The following is a 12,571-nucleotide window of genomic DNA, read 5'->3' as shown; positions in this document are numbered from 1 at the left end:
AAATTTTTAAAAAGATAATTTTCACTACTAAGTTGAAAATGGAGTCGGGGAAAAGTTGGAGGCAAGGAGACCAGTTAGGAGGCTGTGACAACCGTCCCGGTGAGAGACCGTGGTAGTTGAAACCAGAGAGGGGAATAAGAATAGTAGTTAGAACAGGAGGAAGCCATAAGAACTGGTCAGCTTCACGATGTGTTTCAAATGTAGAAGAAACAAGACTTACTGATGGATTGAATGTAGTGTGCGAAGGAAAGAGCAACGGAGTAAATACTGCTGTTTACTGAGATGGCTGAGAGTGTGGAGGAATGGGGGATGGGAAAGAGGTGTAGTTTTGGACCTGGGGACTGCAAACCACCAGTTAGTTTTGTTAGTAGAGTTTACGGGAGGTAATATACGTCAAGTGCTTGACATAGACCAGAGCCTATCTCAAACGTTAGCTCATTAGCTTCCTTAGCTTCCCTTTTGTGGTATTTGACATTTTTAAGAACTCTCTTCCTCTAAAAATTCTGTTTCCTTTGCTCCTGCAACCTCTTTCTGTCTTTATTATGTTATCTTTTCAGCACATTTTACAGTTCCTCTTCTTAGACACCTCCCTTGCATGCTGGCCTTTCCAGTATTCTGTCTTTGAAGCTCTTCTCACAGTTTTGGTGTCTATCCTAGTCTTTTTCTTGAATAAATATATATATTTTGTTAACTGCACAAAGTCATGTTTGGTTTTGTCCATTTAAACATTATCACCCAATCCTATTCTAAAAGACAAATGCTCATTAAAAACAAACAAAAATAAAAACTCACAACCTTAATAACCTAGAAGATTTGTCATTTAAAGAAGGTTTAAAAGGAAAAAAAGGGGGTGGCAGAAGAGAGGTTTTCTTACAAGCTTTTCAGCAAGTGTCACATTTTCTCCTTAAATGGGAAGGATTTCAAAACAAAGGTGAAATGGCTTAAATAGAAGTATTCATAAAAAGGAACTTTACAGAATTGTCAACAATATTAAGACAACATTGACTAACCAGTTTCATTATGGCGTCTTCCCCCACTCTTCATTGTAGAGTTATAATATGCTTGTTTAATTAATTATATATTGTGAACATCTTCCACGTCACTACATAGTCTTCTAAAACATCATTAAAACAAATTCCTTAACATTTCATTATTTGGATATATCATAATTTATTTTGTTAATTCTCTATTATATTTTACATGCTATTTTTTTATTTTCAATAACTGCAAAGTTATAGAAAAATTGAAAGAACAATACAAAGAAAGTAAATTGCCTGCATGATGCCATCACCCCAGTACTTCAGTGTGTATTCCCTACACACAAGGACATTTGCCTCATGACCACACGGAGCCATTCAAATGAGGAAACTCACATTGATACAGCACCATGGTCCCATCCAGATCTCATTTAGGCGTCACCAGTTTTCCCAGTAAGGCCCTTTAGAGCAAAAGGATCCAATCCAAGATCACAAGTTGCTTTTATTTGTCCTGCCTCTTGAGTATTCTTCACTCTGGAACGCTTCCTCAGTTTTTCCTTGATATTGTGACTTTGACACTTCTGAATATTAAAGGCTAATTATTTTGAGAACTGTTCCCCAACTTTAACTTATCAGCTGTAACCTTGTGATTAGATTCGGGTTTTGCATTTCTTGGTAGAAATACCACAAAAGTGATGCTCTGCATGTCTCACTGCATCCTGTCAAGTGGAACACAATTTCAGTTTGTCTTATTCCAGTGTGTTTGATGACTTGATTAATCGGTGTCTGCCAGGTTTCTTCACTCTGAAGTCACCTTATTCCCTTTGTCATTAATAAATATTTTGGGGGGAGATTATTTGAGACTAAGTAGGTATCCTGTTCCTCATTAAACTTGCATCCACCAATTTTATCATCCATTGATGTTTCTTGGCTGCTTTAATTATTACTGTGATTGTTGCCAAGTGGTGATTCTGTGGTTGTTTTATTTCTTTTACATTTATTGATTGTCATTCTACTGAAAAGAAAAGCTTTTTATTCTTTGAATTTATCCAATTGTTTTTATATTATGGGTTCTAATCATGACTGTTATTATTTATTTTCATCCCTCAAATTTCCCCAGTTTTGGCCAGTAAGAGCTATTTCCACATGACTTTTTGTATCCATACAACCTCATAATTCTTTGAGAATTTTCTTAATTTCTGGTACAGCAAAGTGTTCCAGGCTTATCTTGTACTTTTCTTGTATCCAGCTCTACAATTAGCTATTTCTGGAGAGTAGTACTTTAGAAATCCAGATCTGGTTGCTACAATTGCATTATTAGCAGAATGTCACTCTCCCAGCCCACTTTGCGAACAGAGCTAGGGAAAATATGTATGTCTATACATGTCTATACATACACTTACCTATATTGCTGTCTGTATTTCTTTCTAGTTCTATCTATCTAAATTTCTATCTATCTATCTATTTATCTATCTATCTATCATCTAACCATGGGTTTGCACCCATACCGCCAATCCTACTCCAGTTCCACAAGGCTTTTTTTTTTTTTTGCGGTACGCAGGCCTCTCACCGCTGTGGCCTCCCCCGTTGCGGAGCACAGGCTCCGGACGCGCAGGCTCAGTGGCCATGGCTCACGGGCCCAGCCGCTCCGCGGCATGTGGGATCTTCCCAGACCGGGGCATGAACCCGTGGCCCCTGTATCGGCAGGCGGACTCTCAACCACTGCGCCACCAGGGAAGCCCCACAAGGCTTATTTTAATTTCTTCACTTTTCATAGTTGTAAGTCTCTTTCCCCACAGTGAGGAACATGGATTCCATTATCTTCAATACATTCACTTACTTGTTGATCAGTCAAATGTAATCAACCTCCAATTGCAGCCAGGCAGGAACCCCACTGCCTGTTTACTTTCACTCCCTCCCCTACCGCAGATGCCCACATAGCCTGACTTGGCTCTGAAACTGTGCCCTGGCCGGCACCTCCACGCATCTGGGGTGGAAGCCCTCCTCACCCTGCCAGGCTTCAACGCCTGTCACCGAGCTGCCACCCCGCCATTGTCCCCACAGATGCCCTCTGTTCCCTGATTTGACTCCACCCTGTGCTAAGGTGCACCAGTGCCCTGCACACACTCACACTAATGCCTGCCTTGCTTCATCCCACCTGATGGTTTTGGACTAAATTTAGGGCAGGTAGGGAGTCAGGTAGAAAGAAGCGTAGGCAGGCTAATGCTTTATTTTTAAAATATTTAGGTTGTTTCCAATTTGGGGCTATTATAAACATCTTTCTTATTACAGATCATATATTTTTAAAAACATAAATCTGCTGTATAGTTGTTTCCTTTCTTACCTCCTGAGGCCATGAATAAAGTTGGTATTCTCAGCTTCTTTCTCTGCAAACTTCTATTTATCTATCAAAACCTTAGAAAGATACTAGACTTATAATATATTGTTTGGATGGAGGTAAGATGGAGTGAATAGCATATCCCTTAGTAAGATTTTAGTAAATAATTCTGACTCTTCTATGAAACAATTTACCCTTAATTATTTTGCCTCTGCAGACTCAATAATCCAAAATGTTAACTTTTTTCTATTTCCGTAATATAATACCCAAACTCAATTCAGTCAGTTCAATTTTGTTTAGTGTCAAAATAAATCAAGCTGATTATTTGATATCAAATTCTCCAATATTATTTAGCATTATTTAAATGAACGCCTGGGAAGTTCATCCTTACTTAAATGCCATAGAACTGTAGAGGAAGTGGTCATATATTATTTCTAGTTTTCACTCTCTTTGTTGCTCCTCTTTTTATTTGGTAGGGAGAATTCCCCTCAGGGAAACTCCCAGGAAAAAAACATTGACATCAACAAGTCATTTCCCAGTTTTTATTCATTTTTTTCTTACTAATATAAGATATATTATGACATTATATTAGAACATAACATCTTACCAGGAATTTAATTTCTTTGGAAATTTATGAACTTAGAATATTTTTCATCCGAGGGTCCTGGTTTTATGCAAATTTCTATTCACACAGTTCCCCACCATTCCTTACATTTTGTAGGTGCCAGCTAAGTGTGTAATGTTGTTACTCTGGAATTAATGATGAGTGAGTTAAAAGGAATGACTCATTCTCACTTCAAATCCCTTTTGGATGAATCCCGTGTAAATAAGTCTGCACTCATGAAAATCTGTTCCATGGACTATAGGTCTCAAGAGGCTGTCTGCAAAAAAATAAAAGGGGGTTTAAAGGAGAATTACATGATAAAATAAATGTTGAAAATGCTATTTCTAATGTTCCTTCTTTACAATTCATGAAGCACATTAGCATAAAACAGACTCCGGGAAGTACAGAAATCCTTCTCTGAAGGATTAAAATCCTTCTTAATCCAGAGTTTCCCAGATACTGACCCCATGTCAGTGTGTGTGGACATATTTATGGGCATAACACCCCACCAACAATGCAAGCAGCTGGGATGCACACACACACTTTGCCCAATGCCGACTTTTATGAGTGGTGTGATGTGGCTGACTGTTTGCAAACTGCGAACTCGTGTTAGAGGAGAATCTGTCCATTGTTGCCTGTTGCTACAGAATCACACCAGATGATCTGGTCTGAAAACAGTCTCTCACAACACAGTGAGGATTTTCAAGTGCCTAGATGAAAACTGAGAGGCAATTACTTAAAGATCAAAGGCAAACTTGTGTTTCATTTTAAAATAGGACAGAAATAGAAAAATAAAGTTGTGATAGCTCTGGGCTTCACTTGTTTCGTTCTTTTTTCAGCTGGGCACCAAAGAAGGTTACCTCACCAAACAGGGGGGGCTCGTCAAGGTAAGGAAGCACGTTGCTGCCAGCCACAAAGAAAGAGAGCAAGTCATGGGGGCTCAACCCTCATTTTGACTTTTTAAAAAGCAGAACCTACTTATTTTGACCCAGTTATAGTATTTACCTGTTTCCAGAGTTCATCTTTATGGCCAATATTAGTCAAAATTCTGGAAAATGACTTGACTATTCTTTGGCAAAGCCGAATGTATGAGAATAGCCTACATTTAATACCCAAGAAAACATATAATCCTTTTGATGCAATGATTGAGGATGAATGTAGCAAGTTAACTCTAGCACATATCTTGGCCTTTTAAGATTTTTTAACAAAAAAGAAGTCAAAATTGGATGAAATGTTTACCTAACAGTAGGCCCCAAAAGACCCGTCACCAACATGAATGTAACTATATTATAAAATCCCAAAGAAAACAAAATTTAGGACTTTACTAGTTGGGGGGGTATCCTCTATTTATGTGATTATACCTTTAAAGTTACTCTATTCCATTTTCACATGCCAAGAAGACCTTCATGGAATGTGTCTGTTCTTTCCCATTTTAAGAGTCAGGACACTTAACCTCTCAAGGATACTGGCCTGCTTGAATTTAACCTAAGTATTTAGTTATTTGTGTCCCTACTGGACTGGATGCTCCCTAAGGAGAGGAAGTATTCATGTTCATAGCATTATGTTTAAATCCAGTTACTTCTTTTAACCGGGAACATTGCCACCCAACATCATTAGTGTTCTGTTAGTACATAAGAAAGAGGCAGTGGGTAACCGCTGTTTTTCCACCAATGTCATGGAGTTCTTAGGCAAGGTTTAGAATAGCATGTGGTTGAGCTTCCTAAACCTCAATCTGCTTATTTGTAAAACAAGAATAATAATATTGGGTTGGCCAAAAAGTTCGTTCGGGCTTTTCCATAGGCGAGTAGAAAACCCCGAACGAACTTTTCGGCCAACCCAATACTTGGCAATGTTTGGGGATTGGCTATAATGTATATAAACCTCCAAGGGTAGTGTGTAGCCTCAGTAGGTGCTGAACAATGATATCTATGTTTATTATGGAGTTTTATTAAGATTATTAAGTCTTATTAAGATGGAAATTTCAGCAGTTTTTTATAAATCACCTTGAATGTTTATGATAGGTTATTTCTTTTCACTTGTTTAAAAATGTTGATATCTTTGCCTTCGTTGTGAGCTTAATGCATGGAATCATTTTAATTTTTGAAACTTTAAAATTTTAAGTTTTATTTTGAAAGTTTTTCCCTCAGAAACAACACCACAAGAATATCTTATTGTATCTAATCTTTTAGGTATTTTTACAACAAAAGGAAATTATCTAGTTCAAATATTGTGGTCCTGTATTCAAAACCTACATGTTTTAATTTTTTTTTTTCAGACCTGGAAAACGAGGTGGTTCACTTTGCACAGAAATGAACTGAAATACTTCAAAGACCAGATGGTAAGAAACATGGTCATATATTTTCCTTTAAAATTGAACCCTGTACCACTATGGAGAACACTACAGAGGTTCCTTAAAAAACTACAGATAGAACTACCATACGACCCAGCAATCCCACTGCTGGGCATATACCCTGAGAAAACCATAATTCAAAAAGAGTCATGTACCAAAATGTTCATTGCAGCTCTATTTACAATAGCCAGGACATGGAAGCAACCTAAGTGTCCATCGACAGATGAATGGATAAAGATGTGGCACATATATACAATGGAATATTACTCAGCCATAGAAAGAAATGAAATTCAGTTATTTGTAGTGAGGTGGATGGACCTAGAGTCTGTCATACAGAGTGAAGTAAGTCAGAGAGAGAAAAACAGATACCATATGCTAACACATGCATATGGAATGTAAAAAGAAAAAAGTGGTTCTGAAGAACCTAGGGGCAGGACAGGAATAAAGAGGCGGATGTAGAGAATGGACTTGAGGACACGGGGAGGGGGAAGGGTAAGCTGGGACGAAGTGAGAGAGTGGCATGGACTTATATATACACTACCAAACCTAAAATAGATAGCTAGTGGGAAGCAGCCGCATAGCACAGGTAGATCAGCTCGGTGCTTTGTGTCCACCTAGAGAGCTGGGATAGGGAGGGTGGGAGGGAGATGCAAGAGGGAGGAGAAATGGGGATAAATGTATATGTATAGCTGATTCACTTTGTTATACAGCAGAAAATAACACAACACTGTAAAGCAATTATACTCCAATAAAGATGTTAAAAAAAAAAAAGAGCCCTGTAGATGAAATGTCTGCCTTCAAAATCCCTGAAATTTTATGAGCACCTGAAACATCCTATAAACGATTGGAGATGTGAATTCTTGATTCCTGATATGAGCAGTGTTCTTTTGCAAAGACGAGATGTGTATCCCAGACATGGCTCTCTCAGGCTGGCTAACCTCTAGCTCACTGAGGACATCATTCCCTCCGTCTAAGGCAATGGAATTGTTCTCTTGCCACAGTATTAACTGTCTCTTGCAGCAGTGTCCCCCTTTATTAAAAATATGTCCATTTCTCATGCCGATTTCATTAAACAAATTTAAAATTATTTCATCTCTTATCTCTCCTACACAAAATTTCTGAGTAAGTGGATGTTTAAAAACATGGGAGACAAATATGACTCCCTTCCACGTGTTAAAAATCCATCTCCACCAAATTTAAATTGACAAAGAAAATCTCTTCCTAATGTCCAGTTTCATGAAAAGCCAATCCCCAGATGAGCATGTGACTTCCCTTAGGAAGGTTTTCTATGATCAGTCCCCGTAGTGGAAGGAAAGTTGACAGTCGCTCATAGTGGAGACTTGTTAGGGGAACAAGTGATGTACAGATTTGTATGTGTGTTCTTATGATGACACAGTTTGCCCTTTTATTTTATTTTTTTAAGTCACCAGAACCAATTCGGAGCCTAGATTTAACAGAATGTTCGGCTGTACAATTTGATTATTCACAGGAAAGGGTGAACTGTTTTTGGTAAGTTGTTTTATAAAGTAAATGTTTTTAAAAGTCTTCTTGCCAGACAGTTTAGCAGAAGAATAAAAAATTGTATGTCTTAATGTGTACAAATGTTCTGATCTGAGGCAAGTGGGTTTAACCGTCACACAGGGCATGTATGTCAGAAGTGCTTTCAGCCGAGTGTGACATAATACCTCATTTAAAGTGACTTAAACAAGTAGGAAAATCTCCTGGGTATAATTGTTTAGGTTGTACACTGCACAAGTAGGATGCACTGCACAAGTAGGATGCCATTCACATCTTAGACAGCTTTTATTCCTTTGAGGTGTTTTATTCAATTTCAATTACAACCTTGTTGACTCCAACAATGAGTGATTTGTATAATGATGACAATTCTGGCAGATGGCACAAAAGTGTTTTGTTCTGTCACAATCAGTATATCATGACAGTTTTCTAACTGGGAGAAGTAAAGTATCTTGAGAAAAGAGTGTCTTATTTCTCACCCTGAACTAGTTGAAGGTACGTTGCAGACATCCTGGCACTTTATCCCTGAATACTCAAATTTGCATCTCCTAAGAAAAAAAAATCACCTATAGAACTACAATACCATTGTCACACCTAAGAAAATTAACATTAACTACTATTAATTAATGATTGTATAGTATCAACCAATAATGGAAATCTTTTTAAAATTCACATAAAGGTACCATATGAATTAACAGGGGTTATATTTCTCATATAACAAGCAATTGGGAGATAGGCAGCTACCTTGACAAGGTCAGGTCCAATGTCTCTATAATTCTCTTGGTCTTTTCCTCATGCTTACTACTTCAGGGTCCAAGAGAGCTACTCTAACTGTAGGCCTCACATTTTCATGTAAGCCATAAAGAAAGATGCTGGGATGGTATTAGCCAGGTCTGCCCTTTGTATCAGGAAAGCAGACATTTTCCCAGAAACTCTTCTATCGGATTGTTCCTCATCTCATTGGCCAAGACTGAGTCCCATGGCCATCACTAGCAGCAGAGGAAGCTAGAAAACAGTATAGTACGATCATAAGTGGCTCCGACTAATTATAATTTATCACCTGGGGTTCTGTTAGCAAGAAGAGAGGAAAAATTATCTGTATTAACAGGCAATTAATCATGTCTCTCTCAGGGAGGACCAAACAATGACAATTCCAGCAACTGGTTCTGTACACAATATCACACCTTCCCCCCAGCTCCCCCTCTCTCTACTCACTGCCCAACCGGACCTCACATCAGGGTTTACCTTTTATACACAGGGACTTACCTCTTGTCTATTCAACATTAATTACTGGTATAACCAGATGTGCTGCTTTGGTTTTAGGATATAGAAACCCTTCTGATTTCACTTTAAGGCTTTTTTTTAAATTAATTTTTTATTTTTGGCTGCATTGGGTCTTTGTTGCTGCGCGCGGGCTGTTCTCTAGTTGCGTCGAGCAGAGGCTGCTCTTCGTTGCGGTGTGCGGGCTTCTCACCGCGGCGGCTTCTCTTGCGGGTCACAGGCTCTAGGTGCTCGGGCTTCAGTAGCTGTGGCACGTAGGCTCAGTAGTTGTGGCTCGCGGGCTCAGTAGTTATGGCTCACGGGCTCTAGAGTGCAGGCTCAGTAGTTGTGATGCATGGGCTTAGTTGCTCCGTGGCATGTGGGATCTTCCCCTACCAAGGATCAAACCGGTGTCCCCTGCATTGGCAGGCGGATTCTTAACCACTGCGCCACCAGGGAAGTCCAAGGCTTTTTTTTTTTCCTTTTTCACAAAAAGGACAAAAAGATTTTTAGTGTTTGGCATCTCAACTGTAAGGACAGGAGGTGTGGGTGAGATATATGTCTGACGATTTTGACTCTATAGCCAGAGACAAAGAAGGAGTTAACTCTATTCCTAGAACAGTCTTTCATGCCAGTAGGCAAGTTTGTCTTCCCTTCAGCAAAGATTAACTCATGGCCAGAAGTGGGCAAAATAAATAGTTGAAGAGATTTATTGTCTCTTTTTCCTGCCCTGAAAAGTTAAAACTGTCTTCATCCACAGAGGGCAGTGTCATCCTCGCTGAAGTCAGCTAACACAAATGAGCTCCTTCAATAAACTCTCTTATCTGTCTTGCTTGTTCTTTGAATCATAGCACAAGTTCTGAGTCATTTAGCAGATCAGCTGAATAAACACATATGTGTATTCAGTCTAAGACATGAACAATAAAGTGATCTGGGGGTGACCTGGACCTTTTTTTTCCTTTGGGCTCTCATTAGAAAATACAAATCTGGCCTGTAATACTAATATGAATCTGCAGCCTCAACATTTCTGCGTTTGCTGGCAGGACTAGCTCCATATATACCAACTCCTCAAGTTCTCACCCAGGTTCTTTGTCAATTCTTTTTCCCCTTGGAATACTCTAATTAGTGCTCAACTAATAGATGTTCAACCAACAATCTGGAGTGTCTTACATTCTTTCTTTTGTCTTATCAGCTTAGTATTTCCATTCAGGACATTTTATCTCTGTGCAAAGACAGGAGTAGAAGCTGACGAGTGGATCAAGATATTACGCTGGAAGTTGGTGAGTTATTCATGTCTCTGGATACCTAGCACTCAGAAATCACATGTTGATGATTTCAAACATATTTCTATTGAAAGAGTCAGACAACCCCCGAGAACGGACGGGAGGTCTACTTGCAGACTTATGGAAGAGTCTGTTCATTCTTCTGGGATGTGGAAGGGATGGAGAAAGGAGTAAAAGCAAAAGAACGAAAATGCACTGGGGTCTCAGCCCCAGAGCCTAGCCTCGCACCCTGGTGTCTATCAGGCTTCCTTTAAGTGTGTGGGCTGGTCCAAGTTTGCCTGGAGGAGGACATGTGGGACCAGAGGCCAGACAGAGGAAAGCAGACATATTTCTACAGCAGAAAATCCTTTTATTTTGTCAGGGAAAGAGAGACTTAGCTTAATGTCCAGTGTAAGCGTTACTTTGTGCCAGTCAAGGACCAAAGGTGTGTTAATTTATCTGCTTTCTATGTACCTCCCAGGAGGAAGACAAAGGGCTTATAAGAATTTACTAGTCTCATGCATTTTTTGTGTGTTTGCAAGCTAGTGAGTTGTTAGCCAAGAACTTGTCCTTAAAGCTTTCTCAAATTTCCTATAAATACCATCTTGAAACCCTTCATGTTTTCAACTACAGACAATTATTCCTAATTTTTTAAATGAAATTAGCTGATATATACAATCTTATTGAATATTCCTTTCCAAATACTGGGATTTTTGCTTTTGGTTATCTTTTCAGGTTGAGATCCAAAGCAATATACTACTCATTCTGAGACAGTTCCAGTGTATTTGATATTCAGTGGGGAAATACTCTGCCATATGAAGCTTTTGCTCAAATACAAATCATTTTTTATTTCTTCTATTTTGTAACTACGCAAGTGACACAATCATTATAGAAAATTTAAAGTAAAAATATATCAAATGCACATCCTTTCAGACTTCTCCCTCTGCAAATAAATATTAGAAACAAAATTTCATCATTCTGCAGTGTTCTTTACTTGCTAACTCCACTTAACATATATCATGAACATCTTTCCAAATCAATAAAGTTAGATCTATATCTTCATTTTGATTCATTGAATAGTATTGCATTTTATGGATTACTAAAAGTATTAGGCCAGTTCCCAATTTGTGCATGTTTTAGCAACCACTTTACAGTATAGTCTCCTGAGGAAAATACAGAAAACCAGAATAAAACTTGGGGAGGAGGGGACATGATAATTAATTTGTAGTTGCACGGTTTTCTTACTAGTCAGCATTTCTTATTTAATATTTGTTAAAAGCCAAAGTTTGTTATCTTAAAGTTGCTCAATAATAAATACACGTGGGTGTGCTTTCTTGCAGTCTCAAATAAGAAAACAGCTTGATCAAGGGGAAGGCACAATCCGATCTCGGTCATTCATCTTTAAATAGACAGACCTTCCTCGATGAGGGATGCCCTGACCCAGAAGCAGGGTGGAATGTTCCTGATGTTGTGATCCACAGCAGGTTTCAGATGAAAGCTAAGGATTTTTCTGTAGAAACAAATCAAAAGCAGATGCGGATTTGGACCTCTCAGAAGACACCACATTTGCTGACTCACAGAAGACTGCTGCCCTTCAAGATCCTGCCATGTTCCTGAGAATACCGAAGGCTCCTTGTTCTGATGGAGACGGATGAACCACTGCGACCAGGTGTGCTCGATCTTAGAACACGTGATGGGAGATGGTTTTTGTTTTCCCTCATTGTTGTCCCCAAGCTGGTTGACATTAGTTACCCAAAGTCCCACTCTGCACCAGGGTCAACTCATCTGACTTCCAAGTTGTGCTATTATCCAGGAAGGAAACAGCTATATATGTAGCCCGAGGTTTAGACTGCTTTTCAGAAAGTGTATTGGGATAGCAAATGTGCAGAGGAGCAGTGTTGTTTTTACTTTCTTTCCCCTTTATACAAAAAACAAAACAATTTCCAAAACTAAAATGGAAAATGTTTGTAGTATTTATTTTCTCTTTGTAAAAGGCTCAGATATCTACCGGGTCCTTTCTTCCCCTCTAATGATAAACCTGTGAGAACTAAATCTCCTATGGGCTATTGGGTAAGATGATAAGGATAATGGAAGGTACAATCTTAAAAAAGCATCTCTTTTAGTCATTTTGGGGGAAATGCTTTAAAGAGTGAGAAAACATAAATTGAGGAAGAGTGATAAAGTAGTAACTTGTAGTTTAATAATAATTATCACAATAATTATTATTATAACAATAATAGAGCACTTGTAAGCACTAAGTTATCT

General features: G+C 38.7%; 1 protein-coding gene across 1 annotated transcript in view; it reads left to right on the top strand.

Moving 5' to 3' along the window:
- Positions 1-12,555, top strand: part of DAPP1 (dual adaptor of phosphotyrosine and 3-phosphoinositides 1) — a gene marked incomplete at its 5' end in the record, with an annotated part of 59,632 nt that extends 47,077 nt beyond the window's left edge. The window contains 5 exons of the mRNA XM_082838172.1: positions 4,759-4,806; positions 6,195-6,257; positions 7,693-7,778; positions 10,237-10,324; positions 11,647-12,555. Of these exons, the coding sequence (XP_082694298.1) occupies positions 4,759-4,806; positions 6,195-6,257; positions 7,693-7,778; positions 10,237-10,324; positions 11,647-11,715 (354 nt within the window). The 3' untranslated portion in view covers positions 11,716-12,555. The remainder of the gene's footprint in view (positions 1-4,758; positions 4,807-6,194; positions 6,258-7,692; positions 7,779-10,236; positions 10,325-11,646) is intronic.
- Between the last annotated feature and the right edge of the window lie 16 nt (positions 12,556-12,571).

This window comes from Leucopleurus acutus, assembly GCF_964270905.1.
Source record: "Leucopleurus acutus genome assembly, chromosome: 4".
Taxonomy (NCBI): Eukaryota; Metazoa; Chordata; class Mammalia; order Artiodactyla; family Delphinidae; genus Leucopleurus; species Leucopleurus acutus.
Note: the sequence above shows the minus strand (reverse complement) of the source record. Positions and strands in the feature narration are given on the sequence as shown.